Raw genomic sequence first — 17,162 nt, forward strand, 5'->3', positions numbered from 1 at the left:
GGTTAGTGTGTTTTGCAATAATAATAAAAATCAACAAAGTAACTAGTAATTAAAGTTTTCATATAATTGTAGTGGAAGTACAATATTTTCTTAAGTATTAAAAAGATATATATAAATACTGAAGAAAGTAAAAAATACCTCAAAATTGTACTTAACTACAGTACTTGAAGTACATGTACTTATAGTTACTTCATTTCGCCTCCTCCATGCTCGTCGTCGTTGCAAAGCGGGGCAAAATATACCGTAAGAATTATGTCCGACATGGCATCTAAAGCTTTCATGCTTTAAAGTCATTTTAGACTTAGTGCAGTGCAAAGATTCATAAAGTTATGTAAAAAAAATATGAAATGCAAAGGTATCTTAAAACGTGCATTGGCTTAATAAAAAAATATTCATTTCTGTCAATATGCATTACATAATAATAAATACAGCAAATAGTTGCATATCACATTAGGATGTTGAATAAATACGTTGCATAACCATTTATATACCAACAACGCCGACCAGTAAAATAACCTCATGTTTCCGCCTTTTGAAAAGCTTTTTTCAGAACATCCAAAACAGACCTTATGAACATCGCCTCCTGTAACCTACTCGGATGTCTATTAATAGATCGCCGAGTAGGCCACATTTCTATAAATTATGAAATTAATTAATTGATTATATATACCTTTAAAAAGTAATATAGTTGAATTCGGTTAGAATGTTGAAATTTTGTGATAACAAGGTGATGTTGCAACATGTTGTCGTGGCCGAGTGGTTAAGGCGATGGACTAGAAATCCATTGGGATCTTCCCGCGCAGGTTCGAATCCTGCCGACAACGATGTCGTTTTGTCTTTCGCTAGGTAAACAAGAATAACACAGGAGTGATGAGTCCATCTTAAAGTGTGATTTGATCATCATTCATAAAGGTAAACTGTGTCACTTTTAGCCCATTTCATTCATAGATATCAGCCACTATGTTATTTGTGCTGGTGTATTTCCCTTCAAAAGACGCATCCCTCTGGCTGTATTTTGGTTTTGCTCCACTGTTTATGTTGACATTCATCCCTGTGCCACTGAATGTCAACAGAAACAGTGGAGGGATGCCTCTGTCTGTGGGGGGGGGGGGGGGGGGGTCAAAGGATCCCTTTGACCTTTGAAGGGGTTGTACACTGAGTTGATTGATTGGGCCATAAAAGTGTCAAACTTGTTCTGTACTCGTTAGTGCTCTCTAATTCAATTAATGCATCACACACAGCCATCACTTCAATGTCTGTCAGAGGGAGAAGAGAGGAGGGAGGGAGGGAGGGGGGGGCGGCGGGGTTAACATTTACATACCTCACCACAAGTTGCATAGTCGAGCTTTAACAACAATTTATGGTAAATAAAAATTGTACTGAATGTCAACAGATTTACAGTGCACAATAGAGGAACGCCTTCTGCGGTTTTGCAATTTCAAATGAGATCTCAAATTATTCATAATTCATCTTGAGTGAATTCAGTCTGAATTCACACAAGATGAATATGAATCATTTGAAATGTCACACAAATTCAGTCTAAAACCCTTTAAACACATTTTTATTTAATAAAAAAAATTGTGTCACAGACCCAGATTTTTCAATGTGATATTATATGCAACACAATGTATCCCTATAGAAAACGTGCTACAAATCTATTATAACTGGTAGATTTACATTCATAGTTTGACACACACAATACAGTTAAATCTCACACTTTTATTATCAAAAGGTACAGCCCCCCATTTCAAGTGAAGATTAGCCGTTTACGAGCCAGGCTCTGTACTGTTTTTAATATAGCAGGGCTGTCTCAGACTCTTCAGGAAAGCTTAGAGATAGGAGAGAGAGAGAGCTAGACAGACAGACATAGATAAAATGCTTATTGAGAAGCCTGACCAAGCTAAAACATGACTTGAGGGGATCTGCATTTTAACAATGCCTAAATTACACAAGCAATCGTTTACATAAAACTCTTCATTAATCGTTCCGGTGGGCAAAATACTGTACAGCATGTATGCCAAAACAGTACACATGATACAACACTGTACAAACACAAATTGAGCAGGTCAAATGTGGGAAGGAGAGGAGACAGTCAATATTTTTATTAAAATGATCTGTAATTATTTTCCTAAAACAGCTCGATAACTTCGATGGAGTATTGTCCAATGTCCTTCTGCGCCTTCATCTTATGGAGCTCTTTGAGGCTTCCTTCTAGCTTTCCCAGTTCAGAGAAAAGTCTCACCTGACGAGGGATCAAAAAAATGTTTAGATTCAAGTTTCAGACAGGAAGCTTTGCTGCCAGTATGTTTAACCAAAATTAAAAATCTTAGAAGTAATTATAGCCACAATTGGAGGTTTCAGGGTCAATGGAGAATATTTCTCTAATACAAACAATGAGAACAAAGACTAAGTAAAAATGAATAAATGAAAAGGAATGGAATGTAGTTGATGAACTTTGAAAAGTTTAATCATTAACTGGCATGCAGTTATTTAGCCATAATGAGTATTTAGAAAGCTACATTGATTTTATACTATTTTCAATGGCTGCCCCAATAGCATTTGTAAAAATGTTCATGACATTTAGTCAATCCAATTAGGAGATGATTTTTGGCCATTTGGGGTGCCCCCTATGGGTGTAAATTGTACATGGCTTGACAATTTTACGGTTCTACATAGGTTACATCTATCTGCAAGTAATCTGGCCAAATTCTACACTACTTTAGACTCAAACCTTCATTAGGTGCAAGCAAGACACAGCTACCCGAAGCAACATATTTTGGTTATGTCCCAAACTGACATCATTTCGAAAAAAAACATTGGTATCAAATCACTCATACGGTCACACCACAAAGAAACATGGAGACTGTTACCTGGGACTTGACAAAACTTTGGAGGTTCAGCAGTAGGCCTTTAGCCTCTGGAGACATTACCAGCATAGTGAAATGAGCATCCAACATCAAGCATACCCAATCCATGATCTAGAGGGGCCAATAAAAGGAAAAAGAATAATCTTAATTTAATATATGATCTGGAATAACAATTTGATAATCTGGAAATTGTGACCTGATGACCAATCCTCCCAAATCATTTAAGTATAACTGTTATTGACTCCTGTTTTTACTGTTCCTGTCTTTACAACGTGGCACAGAAGGGGCAAGCCACCTAGAATTGCGTTTGTCCATATGTATGTCAGTATGTGTGTATGTTCCCAACTCCATATTTGGGCTAACATCATATTGATGGCATTATTAAGACATAATTAACAAACTGCACACTTAACTTGCCATCAACAGGCTAACGGCTACCCGACTGCCCGTAGCAGGTAAATAAAACCTGCTACGGGCAGACCTGTGGGAAAGTAGGACATGACCTGTACTTGCCCGACGGGCAAGTGCCTCTGAGACCTAAGTGTCAACCCCTGAGCTCCATAGCTACAGATTGCACAATGAAGCAACAACATTAATAGTCTTACTTTTGTATTGTTCTGATTAGACCACTGACAATGCAATGAACACCAGAAGATCAGAAATTAAAAGGGAAATATGTGATTACCACCCTTCTACAGGAATTATTCTGTAGAAATCAATGGGATACGAACCTGTGTCAATGTTGGTGATCTCAACCCATGCATTTGTGGAAAAGCATCTTGGGAATATTTCACATAAAGAAACTGCAGGTACTGGAGAAAAAGCTGTAGGGGGAGATGGAAAAGAGAGGAATTTCAAGGGCTGGTAGGAATTGAGGGAATTTGAAAAAGGCTGGTTAATTGCCTTGTTAAGCCTAATTCATGGTTAGTTTTACAATGTGTCCCTTGACAAAAATAACTGATTTACAACTGAAAAATCTGGAAACCGTTGACTGCAAGAATAGTACAAGTTATAAATTATGCCTCCTCCCACTCACACACAAACACACATGTAAATACAGTCTTTCATTTCTATACCAGTAATTATTACATTGCTAACAAATCAACCATTGAGCACAGGTAGGCACATTAGCAGATTTTACTCACAATGACTTGAGGAGCTGAGAGGTCTTTTAGGTGTGGGAGGATAAAGGTGTCACTGTAAGGCGTCTGTAGGATCTCATTGCTGTTTTAGTTAAGACATTAACATCTTCACAGTTCTAAGCATTCTCTTTGTGTTTGTATTCATGATTTTTCTCTAAGACTGATTTAGGTGGCAGTTTGTCATGTTTTTGAAGGACGCAACATCATCAAATCAATAGCAAATGTTTGAAGGAGCTGAAGATGCAACATGTAAACGTAACATCTTCACAAGCTAAAACCTTTGACTGGATACTACTGTCATATACAAACATCTCCGTTGATCTGAAACAATCAAAATGTCTTTCTTTGGGACAAACTCCAAGGTCTTAACCACGTAAACCCTATATACTTCATTGACCAGGGTCCCACAGTAGTCTATAATTAGTCCCCTCCTTGTTTTCACAAAATAGCCAATATTCAAGCTCACAACGCGTGGCAACGTGACACGTCGTGATCTTGTAGATCGGTTATTGCCCTGAATGTTCGCCTATTCTTTCAAAATGCCCACACTGGGGTTCATGCGGTTAATCTAGTTCACACCAATTATTAATCTATTTGAGCACTACAGTTCAAACACTTCAGTACAGCTACAAAATGTCCCTTGCGGGATCAAAGGTCTGTGTATCCATCTAGCTAGTACTCTATACTGTACCGTATGTGCATGGGGGGTTTACTAGTGTACTAGACTAGTTGATTATGACCTGGGCCTCAAGTAAAATGGTTGAGATAGTAGACAGCCTCGACGTATTCAAAATGTCCTGCATATCAAACATATCCATTTAGACATCATTTAATTTAGTAATCCATTCCTAAACACGTTGTTCCTGAATCTGAATATGGAGACAAGAGGATACAGTAGCACAGCCTTATGCAGGCCCACTGGACAGGTCTGCCCTGGTTGGCCTGACGTCTTTTCCTTGTCATCTGCTGTGGTCTTCACTAGAGCTTGACCTCCACCGCAGGGATCAGAACTGTCAGGACTGCAACCATTCTGCACGCCTCCTTGGCTTCGACACGCTGCAAAGACGGTTTCCATGAAGGAGACACTATCAGGCTCTAGCCCGCCTATCTGTGTATCACTGTCTGGAATGCTGCAATGAGAACACACATAGCATAGCAAAATGAATGTTCAGGAATAGAGACACAATCTGTACAGTATATAGTAATAAGGTACGTTTTTTTCTATCCACTTCCTTGTTAACTTAAAACTTAAAAATTCTGTATCTCGGCTCCTGAGTACTTTTTTGTTTTTTCAATGAAAAATCTCTAGCAGAAAACTGCAAAAAATCTGAAATAATTCTAGCAGCCAATGTGTTAAAGAGTCAGTGCAAAAGACTAAACTAAAATAGTGCCAATTCATGCAGAAAGAAAATTAATGAGAACACAAGTGCCTTGGTTTTTCTTTTCATTCATTATTTTAATCTTTTGAGTTTACCTGATGAAGGTTTTGAGACAAGCACAGGTCACAGCTTCGGGCACATCTGGGAACAGCTGCAGGGAGAGCTGACACAGGGAATAGTCTTTCCTCTCCAGGGCCAACAGAATAAGGCTGGGACACACGCTGTGGAAGACCATAACAGATTACATTTTTTCACAAACGTATGGTATAATTGTACAGCATAGTGCATAAGGGGTGAGCTGCCTAGAATAGCTTTTGTATCCCAACTGCTTGTGAGTCCTTGTGTCCATCCACAGCTAATCTCGTCTCGTCAATAAATTCAGCGTCAAAGTTATTGTGCACGATGCCAGTAGTCAATCCCCAATATTGTTCACATTTTGTGAGCTCATAATCTCCACTGTCTACTGTCCCTCCACTGTCCCTCCAAGGTTCAAAAGTTCAAGGTGGTCTTTATTGTTGCATCTTGGGTACAGGTATAAGAGTAAAATGTATTTTCAGCTCCTCATGTGTCTAAATGTCTGGGAAGTGGGGAGGCCTGCTGCCAGTGGCCTTGTGGCTAAAATGACACGTAGCCACTTCATATCTGAAACAGTTTGTGTTTGGGGTGGCTTGCAGCTTTGATGATTCTGCAAGCTTTGCTCGACACAGTGTTCATTGTAGAAGGTACTTTGGATGGAGGGAAGGTCACATCCACTGATGCGCTCATCTGTCTGCACAACCCTTTGCATTGCTTTGCTGTTGAGGTCAGTGCAGTTCCCATACCAAGCAGTGATACAGCCAGTCAGGATGCTTTTGGTGGTGCCTCTGTAAAATGGCCTGCAGGACCCTAGGGACCATGCTGACCTTCTTCATTCACCTGAGAAAGTAGAGGCATTGTTGTGCCTTCACCACCAGTTCAGGCCCAGGTGAGTTTCTCATTGATGCTGACCTTTTACACAGCAGCGCCTACTACTGTATGTGGATGGTGGTGTATTCTCTGCATGGCCTCCTGTAGTCCACAATCAGCTCTTTGGTCGTGACTCGTGTCGATGCTGATAGATGTGACTGGTTCTCAAAGTCATCGTCATCCATGAACAGTTCTATGACTATATGTCGACTCGTCTGCGAACTTGACCACTACATTGTGTGTGTGGCCACACAGATTTATGTACAGGGAGTAGCGATGGGGGAAAAAATATTCTTGGATATGTGATGCGGACGTGGGCGAATCTGAATCGATGCACAGATGTCAAAAATGTATTTCTTTTAATGTAATTTAACGTAATATTGACGGACCAAAAATGGCATACTGCCAGAGGTAGTTTTTTTTAATCGGCCTCATGGTGGTGCTACACCAATCTGCTTTACATTTTGGCCTATAACTCTGGAACTACACAGTAGGAACAAACAAAAAATACAAATAAATCCTTGGACCATGACTCAATTCCCCACATATAGGCAAAGCCCATTTCTGCCTAACTAGATGTTCTGCTATTTTGCATTATCTTCAAAAATCACTTTTTCCCAGATTTTGTCCAAAGCTCATACACTACATACATACACACATTGCTACACATGATCTCTGGAGTAATGTGATTAACATGTTTTTTTGTTTAACTGTAATTGTCTTAAAATCTTAGCGGGATCCTACCATAGATCATGACTGCAACATCCAATCAAACCCAACTTGGAATTGCATGTTGAGGGGGCTCTGTAACCTCACTGACCTGTGGCAGAGGCACTGTGTGTGAACAAGCTGTGCCAGGGCGCTTGGGGTGTAGAAGCCAGGCTCAGCCAGGCTCCGCGACACCAGGCTTGAGGCCAGTAGCCCCACCGACGTCTGCAGGTCCTGGATATCGGTTCTGGAGAGGAGCCCTTTTACCTCCCTCTCCGCCTCCTCGACCGGTGCATTCTGAGAAACAGAAAAAGGGAACTGTTAGGTCCTGTATACCTATGTGTAAACCACAGAAATGTAAAGTAGTGAAGGAAATCCTTTTCTCATTAGTTTTGTGTTGGCTAGAGAGAGGTTATTCTCTAAGAAGTGATGCAGGTTAGAATATCCTTCAACCAATAACCATATTCTTACCTTGATAAACTCCAGAACTTGGTCGACTGTAAAGCCAGGTGCTGACTGGCTCTTCCGGCTCAATTTCTGGAAAGAAGAATCCAAATAAGTTTAGGCTTAAGTTAATCATCTAATAGGAACTATTACTGAATAGGAACTATTACTGAGGTAATTCAAACACATTTCTACTTTTTTTTAAAAAGGAGTATTTTTGGGGGGTGTTTATCAATGTTAAAATTGTCAACAAGTAACTTGGATTGTCAGAAAGAGTTTGACTTTTGGGAGACGGTTGTCATACGTTTCTTATTTGGGGATTAAACTCTAAATTTGCCATAATTCTTCATCCATAGGGAAATGAACTGAGGGTTGAAAATGAAGTGTGACTTTGTTTGCATGCCGGTTAACTGAAGACTAAGTGACTTACATTCTTCCTAGTCTCCACTGATCTTGAAGGCTGGGTCTTCTCTCCATGGAGAATAGTGTTCCATGATGGCACCAACACTGGAGCTTTGGACTCTAGGATTAAAAAAAGAAGGAAAAAAAGATACATGTAATCAAACACAATTTTCCACCCATGAATACAATAGAAAATCATGTTATATATTACTAGATCAAAGAGTTGGATAACACTTTTTCAGCATAATTAGTTTTTTGTATCATCTTTTCTCATTTATTTTGTGCAAACATAATGAGGAAGAACAGTATGAGTAAATATTACATGCACCCAATGTTTGGATGAGTCAAGCTGCTTTGATGTTGGCATTATGTTGCTATGATGCCTCTCCTTACCTTCAGCCTCAGCCTTCTTTAATTTGCCCAGAGCTGAGGCTAGGGAAGACTTGGCACACTCATATGGGATAACAGAGAGGGCCTTCCCGTGGGGAATGAACAGCTTCCCAGAGTAACTCCAAAGCTAAAACAGAGAAATTCACATGAATGCAAAAACCTTTCCACAGTCAAAACTAAACTCAGAAAAGAAAACCTGTCGACAATTTACTATAGAATTAAATTGGAATTATTTTTTTGCATATTTATCTCACCAAAGGGCATGGTTTTTTTCTCATGTTTTTATTTTCCCTGATGGTACACAAGTGCATCAGACGGCAAATTTAAATCTGTTTAAGTCTGTTGACAGATGCATCTTTTACAGTGCTTTAAAAGTGTCACTGCATTTAACCGTCTTAGATTCACTTCTTTGATGACTTTGATGTTCGATAGCCAATGGTACAAAGCGGTCAATCTAATAAATGAACAATACATTGCTGCTAGAGGACGATCAGATGATATGAAGAGCTGCAGGGTCAGTGTGTTTCAATAGTGTAAACTGCTATAAAGTTGTGATGAGGGACTGTAAGCCCAGTCACTGTGGAGAGCAGATGGGATGTTCTACCAAAGTCATACAGTCCTTCATTAGCACAGAGAAGCCACAAGGACAGGGAACCTTGGCCTCAATATAAAAATTAAAATAATGATGTTCAAGAAAATCACTAAAATGTACTGAACAATTCTATTAGACTCCGGTTTCCCTCCCTAACTCACCCCAACACAAAAGTAGTAAATACTATCCTATCAGTAGAACTACATTTTGAACCAATGTCACTTTTGGTCAAACAAACACAGCTACATTGTATAACAGCATCTCACTGACCTCGAACATGAGAGAATAACCAAGCTCAGCACCACATCCAATTTCATGTTCATATTGTTGCATTTCCTACCTGTCCGTAGAGTTTGCCTGCCATTTCCTTTCCCGCCTGGAGTGTCTGGAAATTGGTATTCCAGATGCACAGGAAGTCTTAGGAAACAAGGACAGAGAATTCATTCAGAAACTGCACGTGCTAGCTGGAGATATTAAGATTCACAAAGCTCTGAACCAACTTGTTTGCAAGTCTAGAAACACAGTGCAATTACATTGGAAGATGACAAGGACATCACATAGTAACATCAGAGAAATAATTGAGACTGAGTAATGGCCACACCATTTTGTGTTTCATTGAAATGTAATCTTTAAGACTTAAACCATTTATTTATTTTCAGTTTAAAAAACAGCCCATAGATCAGGGTCAGTGTGTTCATAGGGTCAGAGTGTTTTAATAGTGTAAACTGCTATAAAGTTGTGATGAGGGACTGTAAGCCCAGTCACTGTGGAGAGCAGATGGGATGTTCTACCAAAGTTATACAGTCCTTCATTAGCACAGAGCAGCCACAAGGACAGGGAACCTTGGCCTCAATATTAAAATTAATAACTCACCCACTCACTATTAAAAGTAGTATACAATATCCTATCAGTATAACTACATTTTGAACCAATGTCCACTTAGCATTTGGTCGAACAAACAGCTATATAATAATATGTGTGTTCAGAAATGCACTGTGAGAACATCAGGGCGCATTTGAAATGTCTGGTTGTTCGAAGATTCAGAGCAGACAGAGCGTCGCCAAAAATTCAGAGCACTGCGCTAGCGGAGCACTCAGGACGCACACTGACTGCTCCAACTAAAAAGCTGAGTTGTCCAGAGCGTCTGCATTTAAAATGTGACATCAACGACGGATGAAGTCATTGCAAAATGCAATAATTGCAGCTTGTTTGGTACTCTAGATAGGATTCAACATGCATCTACAGGTAACTAAACAGGTACTAATTTATACATGGGAGGAATTAACATTCATTTGAATTAATTTTAACAGATTAAAATGCCAATGTTAATGAGTCAAAAAGGAAAAAATACCAAGGCACTTCCCAGTGAGCAGTTAAGAGTTAAGTGTCTTGAATGAAACTAAACAACAGAGATTGCTACAAAACAGCAAGGTGCAGTGTGACAACAAGTACATGATGAATATTTGAAGTCAGGATATTTACCTTTGCCAGCCCCAGCAGAGGGGTGTGGGACCCCAACCACAGCCACGTGGGCTTCATCGAGGGCCAGGGCTGAGGCGGCCCCCAGCAGACCCTCTCCAACGGGCAGCCTCAAAAGCAGGTTCCGGGGTAGGGCCAGCACCTGGGCCCCCTGTTCAGTCGCATGGCCCTGCACAGACACCTCACTCTGGTACACATGACCGTTGGGGTCTGGGTAGAGGGTGAAGGATGGGACGATAAGAGGAAAGTACACCTATGTGTCACTGACAACATCAGCTGCTTGTGAAACATAATGCCGAGGTCCCTCCAGATAGGACTGGGTTTGGAGCTGTACTGTACCTACTTTAATATTTTCAAGAGTGTTGTGTGTAGTATATGGACACATATAATGAAACGTCTTTTTAACCACTTAAACCCTACTTCGTTGACCGGGTCCCCCAGAGCTTTATACTTGGTCCACTCCATTTTTCCCTCAACACCAAATCTCTTAACCGATATTAGCCTATCCACAATCTAACAACACATGTTGTGAACTTGTAGATCAGCAATGTTTGCCAAAATAGACGCTGATGTGTTAGTGTTTGTGGTGTATTTAATACAGTATGTGGCTATTATACACTATGCTATTATCCTAATAGCATCGGTACGTAGTAACAAATTGTACTCATTGCGCCTCGAGGCTGCCAGCACTAAAACCATTGAGACAGTGTGCCAAGCATTTTCAAGTAAGAATGAATTACATGGTCTTTTTTATTGGCCTTACACATATAAACAACCCCCCCCCCCCCAATGCAGACCAAATCAGTTCAGGTCCTGATCAAAAACCACTAGTTAGACATATCATTTCCAGACAGGATTACAGAGGAGATTGGGATCATCTCTAAAGGTTGAGAGGGTCCTAGAGAGATTAACTTGGAGCCTGCCAATACAAAGTGGTTCAAGGCTGGAGATATCCTTATGGCCGCAACATGCCCAACAACTATAATTACAGCATCATATTCTTGACACTCACTCATTCATGGAGTCTTTAATCTGTGTTTGCCAAAACAATCTTATATGGTAAAATGCTGTTATTAGAAACTTCTATCCAGTCCAGTTGTACTTACAGAGATAAAGCAGGCTGATGCTTTTGTTCCGGTATGTAGCAGAGAAGCTGAGTGGGGAGAGACCAGGCTCCTCTCTCTCCAGCTTGTATCTCTGCAGTGTGTTAGGCTTCAATCTTTGTAGGTAAAGGAACTGATCCCCCTTCTGTGGTAAGACACAACATATCAGTATCTGGATTCCACATTCAACAATGTTTGGCATGAAAACAAACAAGAATCAACTAAAATGTTTGAGTTCATAATGCAGTTGCAATTTCCGAGCAATGTCAAAGGCTACAGTATATTATTTGAAGACACCTGCCATTTCCTCAACAAATTATGGCAGCATATTCACTTGCAACTGAGCGAGATTATATGGAATGCAACTACTAGTTTGTATGAAAGTATAAAGACCAACTAGAAAAGTGCGCTCCTTGGAGCTGCAGGGTCAGTGTGTTTTAATAGTGTAAACTGCTATAAAGTTGTGATGAGAGACTGTAGGCCCAGTCACTGTGGAGAGCAGATGGGATGTTCTACCAAAGTCATACAGTCCTTCATTAGCACAGAGCAGCCACAAGGACAGGGAACCTTGGCCTCAATATTCAAATTAATGACTCACCCCTATTAAAAGTAATAAATAATATCAGTATAACTACATTTTGAACCAATGTCTACTTAGCATTTGGTCAAACAAACACAGATGCTGTTATCGTATGGAATCTGAGACAAAATAAATCAGCGTCACCTGTTCAGTTGTGAAGATTACAAAGCGCTGAGCCTCTGCCATGATGTTGGTGCTCCACCTAAAGGCCACAAAAGGCAATGAATGCATCAACAGCTATCTATCTGACAGTAAGACATTTCGCTTGTATAGTAAGCAGTAAGCACGTATAATGACCATACAGGTGGTCTTGCATGTTTACTGGTTGTCACAGGTTATGACTCACTGTATTCTTGACATTAGAGACAAAGATTTTCCAAAGCATAACTTTGGTTTATTTGATTTTCAAAGAAAGCCATTGAAATCAATTCATTTCAACACAGTATTAAAATCAACTTGCAGACTTAATCCAGCACAGTGACCTTTGTTTGTCAAAGTTATTATTCTTGAATATAGTCCTTTATTTAAAAAAAAAATTAAGTCCATGACTTCCTAACCAGCAATAACTCAGTTGTTTAAGTGAGGTTGGTAACGTTGTAATGACTATGGCAGAAATGTAAATAAACAAAAATAATAAGAGGAATAAAGCCATTAATGATAAAATGGTCATTGTCGCTGAAGCTGTGAATAGACAATAACATGAATTGATGCAGGTATGGTCCCATTAGAATTCTTCATCCTTACCACCTCTCCGTTAAGGTTGACTAACGTCTCTGACTAACGTCATCACTCACCTGATGACTTCCTCCGGTGCCAGAACCTCTTCTATGGGCTGCTGGGGAGCGGATAGGAGCGAGTCCAAAAGCCTGACTGCACCTCTCTGGAACAGAACCACTGGCTCTGTTCCTGGGGCAGCATGGACCCTGCACACATCTGAAGACACCTGGATGTGTCCAAGTAGAATAAACAGCATTGTGTTAAAAGCCTCAGTTGCACTGCATTGTATGGCACTGTCTCTTACTTACATAAGAGACTTTTGGCAAAGTATAAATTATTTTGACAATGTATAAATTAGGCTTCAGCACAGGCTCCAAGTCATGAGCACCTGTGAAGATCGTCTGACACCCAGAGATGTGTGTAATTGCTTCTTTTGGAAACATACCGTCTCCATTTGAGTTTAGGCTGACAGACAGCATAATATTTGCATTTGAGTTTGTTGTGCACTTCCCTTTGTCATGGTTGGGACTACAGCCAATGGGTCTGTTATGATTCAGAAATGTGAAAATAGCACAGGGGGAAACGTCCAATGACAGACGCATTGACACAATCAATTATATTCACAGTTCACACTCACAGTTGCTTTGAAGGTCTTGTCTAAGGGTATGTCTTCATCCTTCCAAACTCTGATAACCTATGAAAAGAAAATCTTTTATTACTTGCTGCAATGGTGAGCATAACATCATGCCAAAAATGCAGATAGGCACCCCCGATCCCCAAATAAATAAATACAAAATACTAAGACTATACCAACAGTAACAAAAAGCCAACAATTGGTACTACAAATTAAATCCTACTCAAACAACTATCAAGTTCCTTTCCTCTGTAGAAATCATGCAAATGTGGCAAACTTAAAGAGTTCAGACTCCAGATCACATGTGTTCAGTTAAATTGCCAAAACAAATGCCTTTATTATGACATGGTTAGACAAAGATTAAAAACGCTACAGCTGCCAACACATTTTGGCTTGGAGAGCCTTCATCAGTGGACCCTGATAAACCCTGATGACTCATGGGGCGACATAATATCTCCAGAAACCCCACTGCCAGCGCCTATGTGAAACCATATATAGCGCAGCCCTAATAGGAAGCAATATTTACCATGGACCACAATGGAAACAAGCCCCTCTGGGCTATTTGTGTCATCCTTTTAGAAGAGTTTTCTTGACTGTACTGCCGTACTGTTATCAAACATCTTTATAAATTATTCAAACAATCAATCAAATCAGTGTCACAACAAGGAAGGCTGGGACATCCTACCTTATTGTCTGAGACGGCCACATACTCCTGGGTCTGGGAGTTGTAAACTGCTGAACAGGTCAGAGTTTGTCCTTGTTTCACCGTCCAGCTGCCAAGTGGCTTCTGGTCTGAGACCTTAAAACAACAAGAGTTAGTCCGTTATTAGAATCAACGTGTCGGGACTCAAATCATTTTCTAGAGTCAAGTTTAAAGGAAACTGCAAGATATGTGTCAGAAAATCACTATATGTGTTTGCGAGCGCGGAAGAAGGCGCGGCGAAAGTGGAGCCTACTATGAAACTCTGCTCGGCTTGTAGTGTCTGTCTGTGTGCAGTGCACTGCCTGGGTGCGGCCGACAGAGTGCGCCAGAGTGCAGCTACAGTCAAAACACACACACACACACACACACACACAAGTCCGTAAATACACAATATTTTCGAGCTAAGTTCGCTTCCAGCGTTCGCGCGTCTTACTTGTTTATATTGCTTCGGTGATCCAGGTTGGTTCTTGTTTGAGGCATTTTCAGATTCAACAGTTGACACTCTTTGCTAACTAAGATAAGATAAGTGCTAGTTTTGGACATATTACTATTGATAATATTACTAGTGAATCGTGGTCATATTATCACTAGCCTAACCACACATCAGATAGATTGAGATTCATGTTATTGTAGGTTGGTCTTGGATTACTGTAATGTTCTCTTTGTTGGCCTGGCTTCCCAAAGTCTGTCAACCTTCAGGCCATGTACAATACAATGCTACAGCAAGACCCAGAACAGCCAACATGACAGAACATAATCAAGGTAGTAGTGACTGACCAATGCCAGATTTTCGGGTCCAATGGCTTGTTTGCAGAGTCAAATATGACATGATGGGAGAGAAGGGGAAAAGCACAGTAGAAGGGGGGTCTCTATGCCAAGGGTTCCCAAACATAGAGTTACAGTTCCCAAACCTTTCAGGCCGTGGACCCTCAAAATAATCATATTTGAACTAGGGAACCCCCCCACCCTGACAAGCACTTGGAAATGTAGGAGTTGAGGCATTACATTTAGTTTGACTTGGTTCTGCAGATAAATATTATGAAAATAGCAGATCTATAAGCCCACAATGCCTCATGCTGAGCTTGTAGACCGGTGATTTTCACAATGTTTGCCTCATTCTTAAACAATTATTTGACAATTTGATATTAAAAAGGTATTAAAAGTCATTAAATTATAACTTTAAGAATGTGCAGATACCTTGAATACACTTATACTGTATGTTGGGTTTGTTTACTGTTGAGTGAGAAAATAATGTCATCTGGGGACCCCCCAAAAAAATATTTGGGGACCCCAATGGAGGTCCCGACCCCCAGCTTGGAAACCACTGCTCTATGCGTAGTGGGGTGACGCTCAGTGGTCTGCTACCAGTGCTACGCCATTGAAATAGATGGGTAATAATGGTGTCGTCTAGCTCCAATCGGAACCTCACCCTCCGCTGTATAGCTCCGAGATGAGGTTCCATATCGTTCTCTGCCGTTCGGCTGAAAAATGTCCGCACATTTGCCACTTTACATGTTTCTTACCCCTTTCTGCACATCGTATCCAAAAAGTAAAGGTATTCTGAAATGATCACAGATGTTTGAAATTTTAACTCACCATAAAATCTAACAAACGAGTTGAAAAAAGCACTTTATTCGCCTCTCTCCTTCGCCGGTTACATGTTTTTAAGACATTGCGCAAGAGTTGCGCCCATAGAGATAACATTACTGATTCCCCTACTGGTCAAATGTTGAATTGCATCTTCTAATGCATAATATTATTGAACCGGCTGAGGAGAGAAGCGATTTAAACACTTTTTTCAACTCGTTGGATGGATTTTATGGTGAGTTAAAATTTCAAACATCTGTGATAATTTCAGAATACCTTTACTTTTTGGATACGATGTGCAGAAAGGGGTAAGAAACATGTAAAGTGGAAAATGTGCGGACATTTTTCAACCATACGGCACCGCTCCACGTAGGACCTCATCTCGGAGCTACATAGCGGAGGGAGAGGTACTAAATGGGGCTAGGTGTCGTCACAACATTTAAACGAGAATGTGAGATCTTTTAAAAACGCATTTGTTTTGAGGGAGAACGGGTACGTTCAGGTTGATCGCAAAGCTTTGCTTCATGCACAGCAGAACAGACACAACTGCTACAGTTACACTACAGTACACACACTTATAGTTAAGTTATACAGGCATCTAGCCTGGGATCAAGACTATCATAGATGTATTTTTATATCGATTTTGACATTTGCATAGATACTAAAGTAAAAGTCAGACCCGATAAAATACATCTATGATTTGACTCTTGATCCAAGGGTAACACGCATCTCTACTGTCACGTTTGTTTTCCAGAGCCCCAGTTATCATGTGGCTCAGCCTCCGTCACGACACGCTTCTCAGACTCACAGACATCATCACATCACATCAGTGTCATCATAATAATGTTACCTTGTACAAAGTAACAGATCTGCTGGAGTCGGTGACCACAACGTGGTCGCTGTCTCTCTCCACCTCGATCCCCTGGATCCCTGATGAATCGGACACATTGTGGGGTTGTGCCAGAGCGCACAACGTGTAGCCCTCATACAGCGCCGCCATGTTTGTTTGAGGACGAGGAGAGAGAAAACAGAGCAGGAGAACCTCACGAGATTCGCACCAGTGTTGCCAGGTCTTGAGAGAGAGAAACAAGCAACCAGGACTAGGAAAACAAGCCCTAAAGAAGCAACTTAGACATGGCAAACATGGCAACGCTCTTATTCTTCTTCTGTTGGGGGTTTTATGGCAGTTCTTGGCATCTATACCGTTGCATTACCGTCATCTAGGGGATTGTAACGGGACCAACAAGACAGGTCCCCCAGTCAAGTGGTTCTCAATCTGTGGGCCGGGACCCCCAGGGCCATGGGGGTCCCCACATGATTTTGGGGGATGACAGTATTAAATTGTCAATTTAAGGACTTTTAAGACCTTTTTAATACCTTAAAATGAAATGAAAAAATATCATTACTGCTTCAAAAATAATATAAAACTGGTCAAACATTGGCCAAATTGTCAAATAATATAAGAAAGGCAAAGATTTAGAAAATAGCTG

General features: G+C 40.5%; 1 protein-coding gene across 1 annotated transcript; it reads right to left on the bottom strand.

The window, feature by feature from the left end:
- Window positions 1-1,340: 1,340 nt before the first annotated feature.
- Window positions 1,341-16,684, bottom strand: nol11 (nucleolar protein 11). The gene is made up of 18 exons (XM_084074863.1): window positions 16,523-16,684; window positions 14,068-14,181; window positions 13,386-13,442; window positions 12,826-12,974; window positions 12,176-12,233; window positions 11,455-11,596; window positions 10,352-10,558; window positions 9,210-9,286; window positions 8,281-8,404; window positions 7,916-8,007; window positions 7,513-7,578; window positions 7,154-7,338; window positions 5,484-5,609; window positions 4,903-5,139; window positions 4,013-4,091; window positions 3,599-3,691; window positions 2,871-2,978; window positions 1,341-2,242 (listed from the first exon to the last, which is right to left on the bottom strand). Exons 1-18 carry the CDS (start codon window positions 16,670-16,672, stop codon window positions 2,129-2,131), a joined length of 2,178 nt encoding a protein of 725 aa, XP_083930989.1. The 5' UTR covers window positions 16,673-16,684; the 3' UTR covers window positions 1,341-2,128.
- Between the last annotated feature and the right edge of the window lie 478 nt (window positions 16,685-17,162).

The sequence above is a fragment of the Gymnoscopelus microlampas genome (assembly GCF_963454915.1).
Source record: "Gymnoscopelus microlampas genome assembly, chromosome: 2".
Taxonomy (NCBI): domain Eukaryota; kingdom Metazoa; phylum Chordata; class Actinopteri; order Myctophiformes; family Myctophidae; genus Gymnoscopelus; species Gymnoscopelus microlampas.

Excerpts from the sequence above, each read along its gene's own strand:
- nol11 (XM_084074863.1), bottom strand. The coding sequence starts at position 16,672 with ATGGCGGCGCTGTATGAGGGCTACACGTTGTGCGCTCTGGCACAACCC. Across the intron at positions 5,610-7,153 it reads ACACAGTGCCTCTGCCACAG|CGTGTGTCCCAGCCTTATTC; the intron begins GTCAGTGAGGTT and ends GGTCTTCCACAG. Across the intron at positions 5,140-5,483 it reads TGTCTCAAAACCTTCATCAG|CATTCCAGACAGTGATACAC; the intron begins GTAAACTCAAAA and ends TTCTCATTGCAG.